Below are 19,560 nucleotides of genomic sequence, written 5' to 3'. Positions count from 1 at the left end.
CCAGCTGCATTAGTAAGCATGACGTGCTGTACCAGGCCAGCGTAATTCAACATTTATAGGTTTAATAAATGTTGAATAAGCTCCCCAACGCCACAACCTTATCTGTGCTCCAGCTTGCAGACATTCTTGGCAGTGACACTGCTAGCAGGTCAGTGTAATACATAAACAAGGTAGTTTGACGTAAGCTTATACAGCGTGCATAGATCATTCGGTATTCTCTTCCTTTCTGGTGCACAACATTTGCTACAATGCCCTGTGGGCAACCTGATACTATTCCAGGATATTGCAAATACTTTAATAATAAGTAGGACGGCTAGATGCAGACATGTGGCAGATAACAGAATTCAAAGATGTTCATAACAGTCATAATTCTGATTTCTATATGTTATATAGTGATTTTTAAAAACGAAGAAATCCCCTGCCTAGAATATCACAATCACACCAATCTGCTGCATAACATACACATTAGTGTAGATTATGGATACATACAAAGTTGATATTGCATCTCTTTTCAGTACTGCATTGCCAGTCTGTGGACCGATGATGAGACTTCTGCACACCTTCATAACCCCACCTTGAACCCTAAAATAACACACAAAACAGCCCCTTTTCTATTCAAAGCAACACAGCTAAGAATTGCACATTTAGAATCAATTGGGGTAAACTGTGGAGGTGACGCAGACATTTGATCTGAACGAGATCCTGTTGACAGCTTGTTTATTTTAACTCCTTTTATACCGAGGGTTGTATGTTGTATGTATGACTATGTATGACTATGTGTTAATTGTGTTATGTGTTAAATGTTTTGATACGGCCAATAGGCCAATCAATAAAACGTATCTATCATAACCCCACCTTCTTTCATTGCTCCCTATACAATGTACCGTATATCCCGGCATATAAGACGACCCCCAACTTTTCCAGTTAAAGTATAGAGTTTGGGATTTACTCGCCGTATAAGACTACCCCTCTTCCAATGCACACCAAATAAAAAATTTAAAAGCATAAGATTTGATTTCAATACGGTAATTTTCCTATTACTGTGCCTCCTTCTCTGCCTCTCAGATCTCACACATGCGCACCTTCACCACTTCACTACAGTCTTCAGGAGCGAGATCTGAGAGGCAGAGGAGGAGGTATGGTAATAGGATACAAGGGCTGGCCAGACAGGTAAAAGAGTTGTGTTTTTCTGGGCCCAGAGCCACTTTATCTCTTTTTTTCCATACCCCGGGCTCCCTGGATGCTGCAGCTTGCTCTGCCCTGCACTTACACCTTCCTGGTGAGATGCCCCTTCACCTCACCATTGGGACCTCATTAAGTCCACGAATCCTGATAAATGGATTTTCTTCTGCCGTACTTGTACAGCCTCGCCCTTAATGCTTTCATTCAGTTGCTGCATACGGCAGGGACGTGGCCACTGCCATTTTTGAGCTCCCCTCACAATATGCAGCAACCACAGATTCTCCAATACAGATTGGAAGTTTCAGCACCCACTCTATAAGACAGTGGTTCTCAACCTTCCTAATGCCTCGACCCCTTAACACAGTTCCTTGGGTTGTGGTGACCCCCAACCATAACATTATTTTCGTTGTTGCTTCACAACTGTAATTTTGCTACTGTTATGAGTTGCCATGTAAATATCCAATATGCAGGATGTATTTCCATTCACTGGACCACATTTGGCACAAATATCCGATACACCCAAATTTGAATACTAGTGGGCTTGAGCAGGGGGTTGATTTTGTCAATTAAGAGTTGTAGTTGCTGGGATTTATAGTTCATCTACAATCAAAGATCATTCTGAACTCCACTAATGATGGAATTGAACCAAACTTGGCACACGGAACTCCCATGACCAACAGAAAATACTGGAAGGGTTTGGTGGGCATTGACCTTGAGTTTGGGAGTTGTAGTTCACCTACATCCAGAGTGCACTGTGGACTCAAACAAGGATGGATCTGGACCAAACTTGGCATGAATACTCAATATGCCCAAATGTGTACACTGATGGTGTTTGGGGAAAATAGACCTTGACATTTGGGAGTTGTAGTTTCTCGGATTTATAGTTCACCTACAATCAAAGAGCATTCTGAATCCTACCAATGGTAGAAGCAGCCCAAATTTCCCACAAAGAACCCTATGACCCACAGAAAATACAGTGTTTTCTGATGGTCTTTCGCGACCCCTCTGACATCCCCTCGTGACCCCCCCCCCAGGGGTCCCAACCTCCAGGTTGAGAACCACTGCTATAAGACGACTCCCGGCGTATAAGACTACTCCCGCATATAAGATGACTCCCATGCATAATAATAATAATAATAATAATAATAATCCTTTATTTATACCCCGCTACCATCTCCCGAAGGACTCGGTGCGGCTTACACGAGGCCGAGCCCAAAATACAACAATTAAACAATAATAACAATAATACAGAAAAATAAAACAAAAAACAAGCAATAACATTAACAACACGCAATGACACAGTTAAAAACAATGGCCGGGCCAAATGTAATAATTAAAATTAAAATTAAAAAGTGCTGAGCATGACAGGTGGGGTGTTTGGAGGGGGGTGGGCATGCAGATATCCTAGATCTCTAAATAAAGTGCGTTGGGACATAATGCTAGGAGTTTCCTTATTCTGGAAAGGCACACTGGAATATCCATGTTTTCAAGCTCCTCCTAAAAATTGCTAGCGACGGGGCCTGCCTGATGTCCTTAGGGAGAAAGTTCCAGAGTCGAGGGGCCACCACCGAGAAAGCCCTATCCCTTGTCCCCACCAATCGCACTTGCGATGCCGGTGGGATTGTAAGCAGGGCCTCTCCAGATGAACGAAGGGATCGTGTGGGTTCGTACACTGAAATGCGGTCACGGAGGTAGGCGGGTCCCAAACGGTTTAGGGCTTTCCAGGGAAGCACCTGCACCTTAAATTGGGACCGGAAAATGAATGGCAGCCAGTGGAGCTCCTTAAACAGGAGGGTTGACCTCTCTCTGTAAGGAGCACCAGTTGACAGCCTGGCCGCCGCCCGTTGGACCAATTGAAATTTTTGGGCCGTTTTCAAGGGCAGCCCCACGTAAAGTGCATTACAGTAGTCCAATCTGGAAATGACTAAGGCGTGGACCACCCTGGCCAGATCTGCTACTCCAGCAAATAAGACGACTCCCGTGTATAAGACTACTCCCGCATATAATACGACTCCCGCGTATAAGACGACCCCTGACTTTTGAGAAGATTTTCTTGGGTTAAAAAGTAGTCTTATACGTCAGAATATACGGTATATATATGCGAAGATTATGTGGAAAGTAAGGTTATAGGGCACATAGCTGTTGCGAGGAATTTTCTTGGGGGAAGCTGGTATTGCTGCCGTGTTGCAAGAAGCCAGCAGAAGCGAACGAGCAGTGCCAGTTGTCAGTAGCTCATTGACTGGCGTGGTGAAGGTTAGAGATGAGCATCCTCATTCCGTTTCCCCCGAAGTGCAAAATTTGCGCTGTAATACGCTACCTAAATGACTGTTGCAAATTTTATTTGTGATATTAGTCATGTTTAATTATGCTTTTCCTTTGTTATCTGTGACTTTTTCTTATTATATAGGCTTGTGTTGTGATTTTGTTATCGTATGATCCGTGACCCAAGCCTCTTCTCTGTACTTTATTTTTGCAGGAGAATGCAAAGAACTGGAATCATGTGATAAGTGTATAGAAGGAGCTGCTTCCCAGAACATCACCAACTGTGTGTGGATGCACTGCCAAGAGTCTCAGGAGAAACCAGGTGAGTGGGAAGGTGGCTCACCCAAAACAGATTTCACACACTCTTGCAAACTCTGCAGAATCTATACAAGCTTAGCTTATTAACCTGAACCTGTGCAGTTTCTCTGTCCTTATGTCACTGCACTGTTCAATGGGAATGGCAGATACGAGCCCTCATCCAGAAATTCCAACACAGACATTCCATAATTGCATAATCATGGAATGTCTGGGCACCACAATTCAAGAGAGATATTGACAAGCTGGAATGTGTCCAGAGGAGGGTGACTAAAATAATCAAGGGTCTGGAGAACAAGCCCTATGAGGAGCGGCTTAAGGAGCTGGGCATGTTTAGCCTGAAGAAGAGAAGGCTGAGAGGAGATATGATAACCATGTATAAATATGTGAGAGGAAGTCACAGGGAGGAGGGAGCAAGCTTGTTTTCTACTTCCCTGGAGACTAGGACGAGGAACAATGGCTTCAAACTACAAGAAAGGAGATTTCATCTGAACATGAGGAAGAACTTCCTGACTATGAGAGCTGTTCAGCAGTGGAACCCTCTGCCCCGGAGTGTGGTGGAGGCTCCTTCTTTGGAAGCTTTTAAACCCGAGGCTGGATGGCCATCTGTCAGGAGTGATTTGAATGCAATATTCCTGCTTCTTGGCAGAGGGTTGAACTGGATGGCCCATGAGGTCTCTTCCAACTCTTTGATTCTATGATTCTAATCAACTACTATTTAACAGATCAGACTTTTTATCCACCGATTCCAGTCAATCCCAAACTCTAGTCCTCCAGATGTTTGGGGCTTTACCTCCCTGAAGCCTCTACTGCCTTGGTAACTGAGGAATTTGTTGGACTTGATATTCTCAGCAGGATATATCTTCCAACAAATATCAGCCTGCCTGAAATAATGATGATGATGATGATGATGATGATGGTGATATGATGCCAACCTCACGATTGTGGGGGGAAAAAACAAGTATCGATTGTCGATGTTGCAATCCCAGGAAACAGCAGGATTGATGAGAAACAACCGGAAAAGCTTACATGAGATGACGACAGAACTGCAAAGACTCTGGCACAAGCCAGTCAAGGTGGTCCCAGTGGTAAATGGCACACTGGGTGCAGTGCCTAAAGACCTTGGCCCACACTTAAAATCAGTTGGCACTGACAAAATTACCATCTGTCAGCTGCAAAAGGCCACCCTACTTGGATCTGCACATATTATTTGCCAGTACATCACACAATCCTTCACACTTGGGAAGGGTCCGACGTGGGTTCCAATACAAAGGTCAGCATAGTGATCTTGTTTGCTGTGTACTAATCTTGTGTATCAAATTATTATTATTATTATCATCATCATCATCATCATCATCATCATCATCACTGGGTGCCATGCCAAAAGTTCTCAGCCGGTATTTGGAAACAATAAACATTGACAAAATCACGATCTGTCCATTGCAAAAGGCCACCTGACTTGGAACTGCACGCATCATTCGAAAACACATCACACAGTCCTAGACGCTTGGGAAGTGTTCGACTTGTGGTTTTGTGTTATGAAATCCAGCATATATATCTCGTTTGCTGTGACATACTGTGTTTCTGTGTCAGATAATAATAATAATAATAATTATTATTATTATTATTATTATTATTATTTATTTATTTATTTATATCCTGCTTTTCTCTCTTGCGGGACCCAAAGTGGCTCACAACATAATACAATGCAAATCAAAGCACATTTAACACAAATAAGATATAAATAAATACTAGCGATTCCCTACCATGTGTTGCTGTGACCCAGTCTGTGTATATGTGTTTGTGTGTGTATATATGCATATGTGTGTGTGTTAACTTAACGTAGGCGATCCCTTGTAGTCTGAGGATGATGGTCCTCCAAGTGTAGTGTCCTGGCGATGGGTCCGTAGGTGACTGTGGAGCCCTATTCTTGATCTGCATCTTCTCCCGCAGTGAGGGCATCGTTTTCCAGGGGGAAGGCGGTCCTGGTCGGGGTTGGCTTGACGCGCCTTCCTCTTGGCACGTTTCTCTCTTTCGCCCTCCATTCGTGCCTCTTCAAATTCTACAGCACTGCTGGTCACAGCTGACCTCCAACTGGAGCGCTCAAGGGCCAGGGCATCCCAGCTCTCAGTGTCTATGCCAGAGTTTTTAAGGTTGACTTTGAGCCCATCTTTGAATCTCTTTTCCTGTTCTCCAACATTCTGTTTTCCGTTCTTGAATTAAAAATAGAGCAGCTGCTTTGGGAGACGGTGGTCGGGCATCCGGACAGCATGGCCGGTCCAGGAGAGTTGATGGCGGAGGACCATCGCTTCAATGCTGGTGGTCTTTGCTTCTTCCAGCACGCGGAATCAGGTGTCAGACAGGGATGTGTTATTGTCCCAACCTTATTTTCCATCTTCATCGCTACAATACTTCATCTTGTTGATGGGAAACATCCCACCAGAGTGGAAATCATCTATCAGACAGATGGCAAGCTATTTAACCTCAGCAGACTGAAAACCAAAACCAAGGTTACAACAACATCTGCTATAGAGCTCCAGTATGCTGATGACGTCATCTGTGCACATTCAGAAGACCTACAAGCCACTCTAAACACCTTTGCTCGGCCTGTCATTAAAAATCGAGAAAACCAAAGTGCTCTTCCAGCAGTCACCAGCCATCCCCTCTCCAATGCCAAAAATACAATTTAATGGTGTAACATTAGAAAATGTTGACCATTTCCGCTACCTTGGCAGCCACCTCTCCACCAAAGTCAACATCGACGCCGAAACACAACACCGCCTGAGCTCTGCAAGTGCAGCATTTTCCCGAATGAAGCAGAGAGTGTTTGAGGACCGGGACATCTGTAGGGATACCAAGGTGCTTGTTTATAAAGCTATTGTCATCCCAACCCTGCTATATGCCTGTGAAACGTGGACTGTCTACAGACGTCACATGCAGCTCCTGGAACGATTCCATCAGCGCTGCCTCCGGAAAATCCTGCAAATCTCCTGGGAAGACAAGCGGACAAACGTCAGTGTGCTGGAAGAAGCAGAGATCACCAGCATTGAAGTGATGGTCCTCCAACATCAGCTCCGCTGGGCCGACCACGTTGTCCGGATGCCTGACCACCGTCTCCCAAAGCAGTTGCTCTACTCTGAACTTCTTGGGAAGACAAGCGGACAAATGTGTATGTATATATATTTGTGTATATGTGTATATATGTGTGTTTGTGTATATATGTGGTTTTGTGCATGCGTTGTAATGTATTTGTTTTTGGCTTTTAAGGTATTTTCTGCTGTGTTTTTCAGTGTTTTTATGCGTGATAGTCACTCGTTGGCCTGATAGATGTATTGTGTCCAAATTTGATGTCAATTCGTCCAGTTGTTTTTGAGTTATGTTAATCCCACAACATTTTTATTTATATAGACTAGCTGTGCCCTGCCACATGTTGCTGTGGCGTACTCTGGTGGTATGAAAAATAATGTAATGACAAAGTGGTGGTATTTAATTTTTTTTCTTAATGCTTGTGGGTAAACAATTTCAGACATGTAACAGCCTGAGCCAGGTAACACTTCCCAACCAAGGATTTCCGCTGGTAGGAAGAAGCCTGGGTTTGAAGCTGTAAAGCTATACAATAGTAATCAAGGAGGGAATTTGCAACATTCACACTCGGCTCATGTAGAAAAGAGTTCTTTCTCTCACCCGGGACCTTTCACAGATCTATAAATACAAGCTTCCCAGAGGTTGTTAAAATATCTGGGCACCCCATGGGGAAGATCCTTGAAGATGGCCAATTCTCTCACAGCAGATGCGACTTGTAGTTTCTCATGGTTTGGGAGATATGTGTACCTGTATGCAGAGGCGGCCCTAGGTAATTTTCAACGGTAAGCAAACAGTATTTTGGTGCCCCCCCCCCAACCAATCATTGATATATATTTTCTGTTTGCCGTGGGAGTTCTGTGTGCCATATTTGGTTCAATTCCATCATTGGTGGAGTCCAGAATGCTCTTTGATTGTAGGTGAACTATACATCCCAGTAACTACACTTGCCGCATTTGCTCCCTTGCCTGGCCCGCTTTGGGTCCGGAGGTGTGCCTGAAGACCCCGGCATGTGCACCAAAAGTCACCTCTTCTCCTGACTTTCTCCTCAGCCATTGGGACCGAGAGAGAGAGAGAGAGAGAGGTGGAGATGCCCACCTTTCCTGAAGGTAGGCGCAAAAACAAAGGAGGGAGCGGAGGTGGGAGATAGCTCCAGCCGGAGGGGCTCTCTCTCTCTCTCTCTCTTGGTCCCAATGGCTGAGGAGAAAGTCAGGAGAAGAGGCGACCTTTGGCGCACACGCTGAGGTCTTCAGACACGCCTCCGGACCCGAAGCGGGCCAGGCATGGCGGCTCCGCCCCTTCGCCCACCCGCGGATTGGGGAGAGGAGAGGAGGCGGGTGGAGCGCCGGGGATCAGGAAAGGGAGCCGGTCATGGGGAAGGGATCGAACGCGGAGAACGATTGAGTGCCGGCTCAGCTCGTGCACCCGGTGGCCAAGTGGAGCAGGAACGAGAGGGGCTAGGCGAGGCTCAAGGGCCCGGCCCCTTTGGGAAGAGGATCGCCCGGCAGCGAGGCAAGAAAGCTGAGGCTCCCCCCGGACTGCTAGAGCTGTTGTGAGCTGAGGGGGCGCTCCTCAAGTGGCAGTCGAGGGGCATTTACAGAGGCGCCTCTGCGCCCCTGGCAAAAAAAAGGGTCCTGCGGCCGCTTACTTTGCGGAATGGACGAGCCGCCCCTTCCTGTATGTTTGTGAGTTTGTGTGTATATATGTGTGTGTCTAGACATATATATGTCTACTGGTATGTATGTAAATATGTAAGTGTGTTCATTTCCTCCCTCTTTCCTTCTCTCCCTCCTTTATCTTTCCCTCCTTCTTCTCTCTTCCTTCTCTACCTTTTTTTTACATGCCTTCCTTCGCTGTTTGGTTCCATCCTTCCTTCTCCCTTTTCTTCCTTCCTTCCCTCTTTTTCTCCTTCTTCCGTTCTCTGCCTCCTTCCCTCTTTCCTTCCTTCTTTCATTTTTTATTTCCTTCTCTCCTTCCTTCCTTCTCTACCTTTCCTGTCTTCCCTCCCCTTTTTGTTTCCTTTCTTCCTTCTTTTCCTTCTCTACCTCTTCCTTTCCATCATTCTCTCCTTCCTTCCTTCCTTCCTTCCTTCCTTCCTCCTTTCTCTCTTTCTCTCTTTCCCTCCTTCCTTTCCCCTTTCCCGCCTTCATTCTTTCAGTCTTTCCCTCCCTCCCTCATCTCCTGTACCCTTGCTGTGGCTATGTGTGGTTTAATGGTAATGAAAGAAAAGAGAGGAGCTAGATTCGGATTAATTTTCCTTCCTTTCTTCTCTACCTCTATCTTTGCTTCCTTCTTTCCCCCTTTGGTTCTATCCTCCTCTTATATTATTATACATTATTGTTATTGTTATTATTAGGCTTGGGCAGTTGGAAAGGAACCCCAAAGGCCATTTAGTCCACCCCCCTTCTTTCTGCCAGGCAGGAAGAAAGAATTACTCTTATATTATTATACACTGCTGTTTTTATTAGGCTTAGGCAATTGGAAGGGAACCCCAAAGGCCATCTAGTCCAGCGCCCTTTCTGCCAGGCAGGGAGATAGAATTACTGCAGGAGCAACAACAATCATGATAATAACAGTAAATCAAGCTTATGACAGGCTCTCCAATCCTTTCTGCCCCATATAATAATACTAATACTACTAATAATAATAATAGTAGTCTCCTGGATTCACTGGAAGGGTTTGGTGGGCATTGACCTTGAGATTTAGAGATGTAGTTCACTTACATCCATAGATTCAATAGTATATTTCACTAAGCTCAATGAATTCCTTCGTCAAAAGCTTGCTTGAATAGTAGGTCTTCAACTGGTTCTTGGAAGAGAACCGGGAAAGAAGGGACAGTTTTGATCTCAATGGGGAGGGAGGGAGTTCCAAAGGACCAGAGCCATTACCAAAAAGCCCCCCCCCCCCCCCCGTTGCTGCCAACAGTATTTGTGATGGTGGCGGCAATGAGAGAAGAGTCTCTCTGGAAGATCTTAATGATCAGGCAGGTTGGTAAGAGGTGATGTGGTCATATAGGTAAGTTGAGCCTGAACCACTAGGTTCTTGTAGGTTTTTTCGGGCTATAGGGCCATGTTTTAGAGGCATTTCTCCTGATGTTTCGCCTGCATCTATGGCAAGCATCCTCAGAGGTAGTGAGGTCTGTTGGAATTAGGAAAATGGGTTTATATATCTGTGGAATGACTGGGGTGGGGCAAAAAGCTCTCTGCTGAAGCTAGGTGTGAATGTTTCAGCTGACCACCTTCATTAGCATTTGAAGGCTTGGTTGAGCCTGGGAAAATGTTCTGTTGAGAGGTGTTAAGATGTGCCTGGTTGTTTCCTCTCTGCTGTTTTGCTGTAGTAATTTTGGAGTTTTTTTAATACTGGTAGCCAGATTTTGTTCATTTTCATGGTCTCCTCCTTTCTGTTAAAATTGTCCACATGCTTGTGGATTTCAATGGCTTCTCTGTGTAGTCTGACATTGTAGTTGTTGGAGTGGTCCAGCATTTCTGTGTTCTCAAATAATATACTGTGTCCTGGTTGGTTCATCAGGTGCTCTGCTATGGCTGACTTCTCTGGTTGGAGTAGTCTGCAGTGCTTTTCATGTTCCTTGATCCGTGTCTGGACAATGCTGCGTTTGGTGGTCCCTATGTAGACTTGTCCACAGCTGCATGGTATATGGTAGACTCCTACAGAAGTGAGAGGATCCCTCGTGTCCTTTGTTGAACGTAGCATTTGTTGGATTTTCTTGGTGGATTTGTAGATTGTTTGTATGTTGTGTTTCCTCATCAGCTTCCCTATGCGGTCAGTGGTTCCCTTGATGTATGGCAGGAACACTTTTCCTCTGGGTGGATCTTCATCTTTACTCTTGTGGCTTGTTCTTGGTCTTTCAGCTCTTCTGATGTCTGAGGTGGAGTCTCCATTGGCCTGGAGAGCCCAGTTGAGGTGGTTCAGTTCATCTTGGAGGAGGGGGGGAGGGGTTCGCAGATTCTTTTTGCACGGTCTGCCAAGGCTTTAATGGTGCTTCTTTTTTGACTTGGGTGATGGTTGGAGTTTTTACATAGATATCTATCTCTGTGTGTGGGTTTTCTGTAGACGGTGTGACCCAATTGTTGATCTGGTTTGCGGATGACTAGGACATCTAGAAAAGGCAGCCTTCCTTCATTTTCTTTTTCCATGGTGAATTGGATTTTTGGGTGGATGCTGTTAAGATGGTCCAGGAACCTGTTGAGTTCTTCTTCTCCATGACTCCAAATGGTGAAGGTGTCATCCACATATCTGAACCATATCGTGGGCTTTTTGGTTGCTGTTTCCAGGGCTTGTTTTTCAAAGTGTTCCATGTAGAAGTTAGCTATGACTGGGCTGAGAGGGCTCCCCATAGCTACTCCATCTTTCTGTTCGTAGAATTCATTGTCCCACTGAAAGTAACTGTTGGTGAGGCAATGGTGAAACAGAGCCGTGATGTCTTCTGGGAACCTCTGGTTGATGAGTGCCATGGTGTCTGCTACCGGGACCATGGTAGATAGAGATACCACATCGAAGCTGATCAGTTTGTCGTTGGTATTTAGCTTGAGATTGCTGATTTTTTTCTATGAAGTGGGCTGAGTCCTTGATGTAGTGTGTAGTGAGCCCAATATGGCTTTGTAACTGTGCAGCAAGAAATTTTGCTAGGTCGTATGTGGGGGATCCAATGGCACTCACGATGGGTCTGAGTGGGGTGGAGTCCTTATGGATTTTTGGGAGTCCATAAAGCCTGGGTGGAAGGGCTTCCGATTTACATAGCTGCTGTCGTATGTCAAAGTTGATTGAGGAGTTCTTAATCAGAGTGTTGGTTTTCCTGGTTATTTTGGAAGTTGGGTCTTGCTTGAGTTTTTTGTATATAGTAGGGTCCAGGAGTTTTTCTATCTTCTCTTTGTATTGTTCTGTATGCATGATTACTGTGGCATTCCCCTTATCTGCTGGCATAATGAGGATATCAGGATCTGAATTGAGCTCCCTGATGGCTTGAGCCTGAACCGTTTAGGGCTTTAAGGGTCAAAACCAGCACCTTGAATCAGGCATGAAAATGTGTCCATTTTCAGAAGTGATGAAAGTTCCCATAAAGATGCAGACCTTTCCTCCTGCCACAGAATTCTTCTACTTGATCCGAAATGTGGGGTTGGTCCTGAACAGAGTTTCAACATTGGTGTTGATTTGTACCTGGTTAAGTTGCTATGACTACCAACCCTCAGAGGGAGGGATGTCGGAATAGCTGGGAGCCATGGAGACTTCCTGGCCCTCTGCAATTTAGAAATGAATCCCCATAGTTTTGGCAGCTATTCAGATAGGGAAAGGAATGGGGAGAAGATGCTGCAGATTTGCAGGGGTGAGATCAGGGATGAACCCTCCAAGGCTGCAACCTGGGAATCTATTTTAAGCATTTGAAACTACCTTGCATGTCTTATTGCAGTAACCTTGGGGCAGACTAGCAAGTATGGTTTGAGTTCCTCTTATCTGAAAGGCTTGAGACCAAAAGTGTGCCATATTTTGGTTCTCCCTCCCACCTTGATTTTGTAGTACTTGCATGTACACACACACACCCATAATACTAATGAAATATAATACTACTAATAATAATATGATATTATAATTATATATTTATATTACATGTAATATTACTAATAATATTACAATACAATGGTATAGTACAACATAGTAATATTTAATACTGATATTGTATTATGCTAATAACATAATATATTCTATGTATATATATCTTGTAAGCCACTCTGAGTCCCCTTCGGGGTGAGAAAGGTGGCATATAAATGTTGTAAATAATTATATATATATATGTATATGTATATGTATATGTGTATATATATATATATATATATATATATATATATATATACTCTGTGCATAATGAGTACCTTAAAAACAAAAGAACCAATGAACGAAATCACACCAAATTTGGCAACAAAACGTCTCACTACACAAGGAGTGACCATCACTCAAAAAATTATGATTTTGTCATTTGGGAGTTGTAGTTGCTGGGATTTATAGTTCACCTACAACCAAAGAACATTCTGAACTCCACCAATGATGGAATTGAACCAAACTTGGCACGCAGAACTCCCATGAGCAACAGAAAATACTGGAATGGTTTGGTGGGCACTGACTTTGAGTTTGGGAGTTGTAGTTCACCTACATCCAGAGAGCACTGTGGACTCAAACAGTGATGGATCTGGATCAAACTTGGCACAAGCACTCAATACGCCCAAATATGAACACACATGGAGTTTGGGGGAAATAGACCTTGACATTTGGGAGTTGTAATCACTGGGATTCACAGTTCACCTACAATCAAAGAGCGTTCCGAACCCCACGAACGATATGATTCACACACTGAGAGATATAGTATCATAGATTTGAAAGGGACCCTTAAAGAAGGACAGTTAAATGTTGCATATTCCAGGGTGGGCAAACCAGACACTCTCCACATCAACACTGACAAAGAAACAGCCAAAAATACTGTTTACCCACACGCATAACGAAATTACATATATTAGAAACCAACACTTTCTCATTACTTTATTTTCCAGATCAACAGACTGGGCCACAGCAACGTGTGGCAGTGGACAACTAGTGTGTGTGTATATATATATATGTATATGTATGTGTATGTGTATGTGTGTGTGTGTATACACACACACATACACACACACACACACACACAACCGTGGGGACCTGGGTTACTTGAGAAAAGCATTGTTTATTTTGGTAATATCTCTGGATTTATTTATTTATTTATTTAGAGCATTTATATTCCGCCCTTCTCACCCCACAGGGGACTCAGGCCGGATCACAATGCACATATACATGGCAAACATCCAATGCTATAGACACACAACATATATAGATAGAGACACCGCGTCTATTTAACATTCCAGCTTCATGAGTGTATGCTCTTTGAATTCCTGCCACCGGGGCAGCTGTTGCTTCACCATCCACTTGTGACACCGATGGAGTACTTCCTCATTCTTCGCATGCTGTTGGAGAGTTTTATGGCGTTGTAAATTAGTTAAATTAGTCTCCCCGTATAAGCAGTACCTAAATTTCCTACTTGACAGATGCAACTGTCCTTCGGGCTGCAAACTAGACAAATGGCTGGAAGCTCACTCCAACCTGGGCTGACTTCGAACTCGTGACTTCTCGGCCAGTAATGATTTTAATGCAGCTGACTCCCAACCAGCTGCGTCACAACCCAGATGCAGGGTGAACTACAACTCACATGCAGGCAGGTCATTCCCCATCCCCCAAACCCCTCCAGTATGTTATGTTGGCTCAGATTATTTGAAAAAAAGCACTGTTTGTTTTGGGGTGTTAGGTAATATCAGTTTGATAATTTGTAGCTATATTTCTTAGAAAAAAGCCAGTCTTTCATGTTGTTTTTTTTATGAATCTTCCCATTACAAAATGCAGTAGGATGTGGGTGAACTGCATTTCCCAAAATCGTGGGCATCTGTGGCAAGTGAGAGCCATCATTGGTTGGGTTTTCAGTGCTCTCTGGATGTAGGTGATGTTGGTGAACTCCTCTAAATCGTGGTGAATTCTTCCCAAAACTCTTGTTCAGTTGCTGATCAATTCCTTTTTGCTGTGTGCCACATGAATGGGTAGGAAAGGGTTAAATGAGAGGCAGTAAGTGGGGTCATGCAAATTTGTAGAGAGAAAGGAACCCTGGGATGTCCATTCCAGAAAAAAGAACAGAACATCTGAGATGAAATGGTCCCTGGATGAAAGCATTCTTTGAGTGGTTGGTGTTTGGGGAGGACATTGGCAGGGGTTGGGCTACATGTTCACAGTGCTCACTATGACCTGCAGTATCAGTGAAGGGAGTGACTTTGAAGGCTTCTCAGCACTTGGAATTATAGCCTGTTTGGAGGCAGGAGGCTGTCTGTGTAAGTGGACACCTTCGCCACTTACACATTTTTCACTTTTATTATATGTGTATGTGTGGATAGATAGATAGATAGATAGATAGATAGATAGATAGATAGATAGATAGATAGAGATAACCATGGCAGCCACCTCTCCTCCAAAGTCAACATTGACACCAAAATACAGCACCGTCATAGGGATACAAAGGTGCTTGTTTATAAAGCTATTGTGCTCCCCACCCTGCTATATGCCTGCTAAACATGGACTGTCTATATGCCTGAGAAATGTTGACCATTTCCGCTACCTTGGCAGCCACCTCTCCACCAAAGTCAACATCGACACCGAAATACAACACCGCCTGAGTTCTGCGAGTGCAGCTTTTTTCTGAATGAAGCAGAGCGTGTTTGAGGACCGGGACATCCATAGAGATACCAAGATGCTTGTTTATAAAGCTATTGTCCTCCCAACCCTGCCATACGCCTGCGAAACCTGGATTATCTACAGATGTCACATGCAACTCCTGGAACGATTCCATCAGTGCTGCCTCTGGAAAATCCTTCAAATTTCTTGGGTAGACAAGCGGACAAATATCAGCATGCTGGAAGAAGCAAAGACCACCAGCATTGAAGCGATGGTCCTCCGCCACCAACTCCGCTGGACCGGCCACGTTGTCCGGATGCCCGACCACCGTCTCCCAAAGCAGTTGCTCTACTCTGAACTCAAGAATGGAAAACGGAATGTTGGTGGACAGGAAAAGAGATTTAAGATGGGCTCAAAGCCAACCTTAAAATCTCTGGCATAGACACTGAGAACTTGGAAGCCCTGGCCCTTGAGCGCTCCAGCTGGAGGTCAGCTGTGGCTAGCAGTGCTGTAGAATTTGAAGAGGCACGTGCCAAGAGGAAGGCACGTCAAGCCAACCTCGACCAGGACCGCCTTCCACCTGGAAACCAATGCCCTCACTGTGGGAGAACATGCAGATCAAGAATAGGGCTCCACAGTCACCTACAGACACACCGCCAGGACACTACACTTGGAGAACCATCATCCTCAGACAATGAGGGATCGCCTAAGAAGGTGAGATACCTTGAAGACAGGATCCAAATCTAAACACAAAACACATTTATATTTCACTAGCCATCTCCTGCCACGCGTTGCTGTGGCCTAGTCTGTGTATATGTGTTTTGTGTGTGTATATGTGTGTGTATTTGTATATATATGTATGTTTGTGTTTATATATGTGGTTTTGAACATGCATTGTAATGTATTTTTCATTTTTTGGCTTTTTAAGTCTCTTCTGCTGTGTTTTTCAGTGTTTTTGTGGGTGATGGTGACTCGTTGGCCTGATAGGTGTATTGTGTCCAAATTTGGGGTCAATTCATCCAGTGGTTTTTGAGTTATGTTAATCCCACAAACGAACATTACATTTTTATTTATATAGATATACAATACATTTTGGAAATGATTATATATGTGGTTGATGTAGAGTTTCCCCATCTTAACCAAAGTTGGGGAATACTCAGTCACCATCCCCTCCTGCCTGATTGTCACAGCAGTCTCCTACTGCAACTTGGGTCCTATCTGTCCATTGTTGCCTGCAGTGATGTTGGCTGGGGTGACAGGACACTCTGAGAATGGAGAGGGGATTCCTACTCTCTCACTCCTTCCCTCATTGTCCCGTTCAACATCACTGGCATTATTTGCCATCTAGCCTGGTTTCCTGAATTTATTGGCAGTTCTCGCAGAAGTGGAAAATGTCTGTTGCCAAATCAACCCCAAATCTAGTGTTATAAATCTTTGTTGTGATATTTTAGGGAATATTTTGATCTTCAAGGGAAATTACTATCTGTAAGCTTTCCTGGGAAAGTGAAAACAGCTAGTTTATTAATACAGATCCAGCAGCGTCGAGTTTCCTTGGAAATATAACCTACACATGTTTGCAGTTCAGAATCTCCATGGGGCAGGCTTGATGTGAACTAACCAGCTGATCTCTGTCAACAAGTTTCTAGTATACTGTTATGTAGCCAAATTCCCTAAAGGTGAGAACCTGTTTCTATGTTAACATAACACCTGACAATTCCAGATAACATCTCTGGAGTGGTGCATAAACAACCATCGGCTGTAAATTGAACTTAAGTCTGCTACGAAGGTTGAATGAAAAGTAATGCCTCCACCTTCGTAACTCCTCAACAGGTACTGGCTTGTTCAGTAGATCTGCTCTACAGTTCCATTTTGGCGGGAAGCCTTAGCATTCAGTGGTTGTGTTGTTAAAGTGTGAAGTATGGAACTCTGTGCAGATGGTTGGTCAATGCAACTTAAGCAACGCACAGTCATTTAATTCTTGACAGCAGAAGGTGTTACCCCAAAGGATATTCATCAGAGAATGCAAGCTGCTTATGGTGATTGTGTTGATGTGAGTACTGTGTGTCGTTGGGTGAAAAAGTTTAAAGATGTTGAGGTGGAAACATCTGACTTGCATGACAAACAAAGAGTGGGATGTCCTGTGACAGCAACCACCGAGTTTGACAGATTGATTCAGGACGATCGTCGTATCACTCAGAGAGAAATTTCAAGTATAATCGGCGTTTCACAAGTACGTGTGGGTCACATTATTTCTTTGCTTAGTTATCAGAAGATCTGTGCATGATGGGTACCCAGGATGCTGATGCCTGAAATGAAAGCACACAGACTTGAAACTTCAGAGACTGGATCTCACCACCTTACGACATCCTCTATACAGTCCAGATTTAGCGCTGTCTGACTTCCATTTGTTCCCAATAATGAAAGAAGATCTGTGGGGACATCAGTATGCTTCTGATGAAGACGTTGAGAGAACTATGAGGCACTAGTTGCAGAAACAGAGTGTCGACTTCTTCCGTGACAACTTCAGAAAATTGGCAGAAATGTATCCAATTGCCTGGTGATTATGTGGGAAAGTGAATAGTGGTAGTTAAAGAGCACACTCTAAGGATTATTTCTGTGTTTGATTTATTAAAATATTCCCATCCAAACCCAAGTAACGAAAGTGGAGGCATTACTTTTCATTCAACCCTCGTATATAAATAGACTCAGAGGTTTCCAATTGTGTTTGCACAACACACCTACACATGGCAGTCGACACACTAATGCATCATGATACACAGTTTGGAAAGCTCCCGTGTAGTGGTTTGAGTGCTGGGTTATGACTCTGAGACCAGGGTTCAAACCTACACTTGGCCATGGAAACTCATTAGGTGACTTTGTTCAAATCACAGTGTCTTAACCTCTGAAAAAATCTTTGCGAGAAACCCCCATGGTAGATTCAGCTTAGGATCAACATTAGTCAGAATTTACTCCAGAGCCTACAACAGAAAATACTGTAAGTGTTACTGTTGAGAAAACCTTCTATGGCATAATATTTCAAACTTGAGGTGCCACTACAGACAAGGCCCTGTCTCTTAATGTATTTCTCTTATCAGCGATACCCAGATAAGGGCTTCTTCTGACAATGTTCATGCATGGGCAGATTGACATTGGAGGAATATAATGCAATTTGTGCAATTTCTCAGCCTTTTCTGTATTTAAGCTTGGCTCCTTAACTTCTAGGTACTGGCCGCTGCGTGGAAAAAGGGGAACCAGCCAAGGAGAAGTGTTCATTTTTCAATGCTACTGCCATGTGTGAAGGTAATGCTTTCAGCTTATAAAACCCTGTGTTAGAAAGGCATTTCTAGAGCAGAAGTTATTCCTTGTACTAGAGCTTGGGATATTCATGGAGCCTGGTAAACAAACAAGCACTGCTTGGAGTGTAGGGCAATAAAACGCAAAAAAAAAGGAGACTCCACCACACTTTGAGGCAGCATATTCCACTGAACATTTCTTTCCATCAAGAAGTTAGTATGTTGTCGAAGGCTTTCATGGCTGGAATCATTGGGTTGCTGTGAGTTTTCCAGGCTGTCTGGCCATGTTCCAGAGCATTCTCTCCTGACATTTTGCTCACATCTATGGCACGCATCCTCAGAAGTTGTGGGATCTGTTGGAAACTAGGCAAGTGAGGTTGCTATATCTGTGGAAGGATGTCCAGTTTGGGAGAAAGAACTCTTGTCTGTTGGGACAGTTCTGCAGGAGTCTGCTGTATTCCATGCAACTGTGGACAAGTCTCCGTAGGGACCACCAAACGTAGCATTGCCCAGACACGAATCAAGGAACACGAAAGGCACTGCAGACAGAGTTAACCTGAGAAGTCGGCCATAGCAGAGCACTTGATGAACCAACCTGGACACAGCATATTATTTGAAAACACAAAAATGCTGGACCACTCTAACAACTACCATGTCAGACTACACAGAGAAGCCATTGAAACCCACAAGCATGTGGACGATTTCAACAGGAAGGAGGAATCCATGAAAATGAACAAAATCTGATAAGTATTTTTTTAAAAAAACTCTAAGATCAGGACAGTAAAGAAAGAACAACACTCAAAAACAGTGGAATTACAGACAAGAATCAATCAGGACCAGCCAACACCTCCCAATAAAGGATTGACCCAGGCAGGAAGGAGCCAAGCTTTGGAGCTCCAAGGCTATTCAGTATTAATCAAGTTGGCCAATGGCAACGTTCACACTTGCCTCCAACAGACAAAAGTTCTTTCTCCCACCCTGGACATTATTCCACAGTTATGTACACCTCACTTGCCTAGTTTTCCAACAGACCTCACAACCTCTGAGGATGCCTGCCACAGATGTGAGAGAAACGTCAGCAGAGAATGCTTCTGGAACATGGCCTGGAAAACTCACAGCAACTCAAGAAGTTAGTACTTTAGCACAGATTCTAGAAATCAAGTCATTGTGGAAG

The 19,560-nt window shown here is 44.0% G+C and overlaps 1 protein-coding gene across 2 annotated transcripts in view; it reads left to right on the top strand.

Annotated features, from left to right (window-relative positions):
* CD164L2 (CD164 molecule like 2) overlaps positions 1-19,560 on the top strand; it is an 82,940-nt gene that overhangs the window by 31,377 nt on the left and 32,003 nt on the right. For both annotated transcript variants that reach the window (XM_060784391.2, XM_060784392.2), the window contains exons 2-3: positions 3,659-3,766; positions 18,316-18,393. In XM_060784391.2, coding sequence (XP_060640374.2) covers positions 3,659-3,766; positions 18,316-18,393 — 186 coding nt within the window. The remainder of the gene's footprint in view (positions 1-3,658; positions 3,767-18,315; positions 18,394-19,560) is intronic.

The sequence above is a fragment of the Anolis sagrei genome, chromosome X, assembly GCF_037176765.1.
Source record: "Anolis sagrei isolate rAnoSag1 chromosome X, rAnoSag1.mat, whole genome shotgun sequence".
Taxonomy (NCBI): domain Eukaryota; kingdom Metazoa; phylum Chordata; class Lepidosauria; order Squamata; family Dactyloidae; genus Anolis; species Anolis sagrei.
Note: the sequence above shows the minus strand (reverse complement) of the source record. Positions and strands in the feature narration are given on the sequence as shown.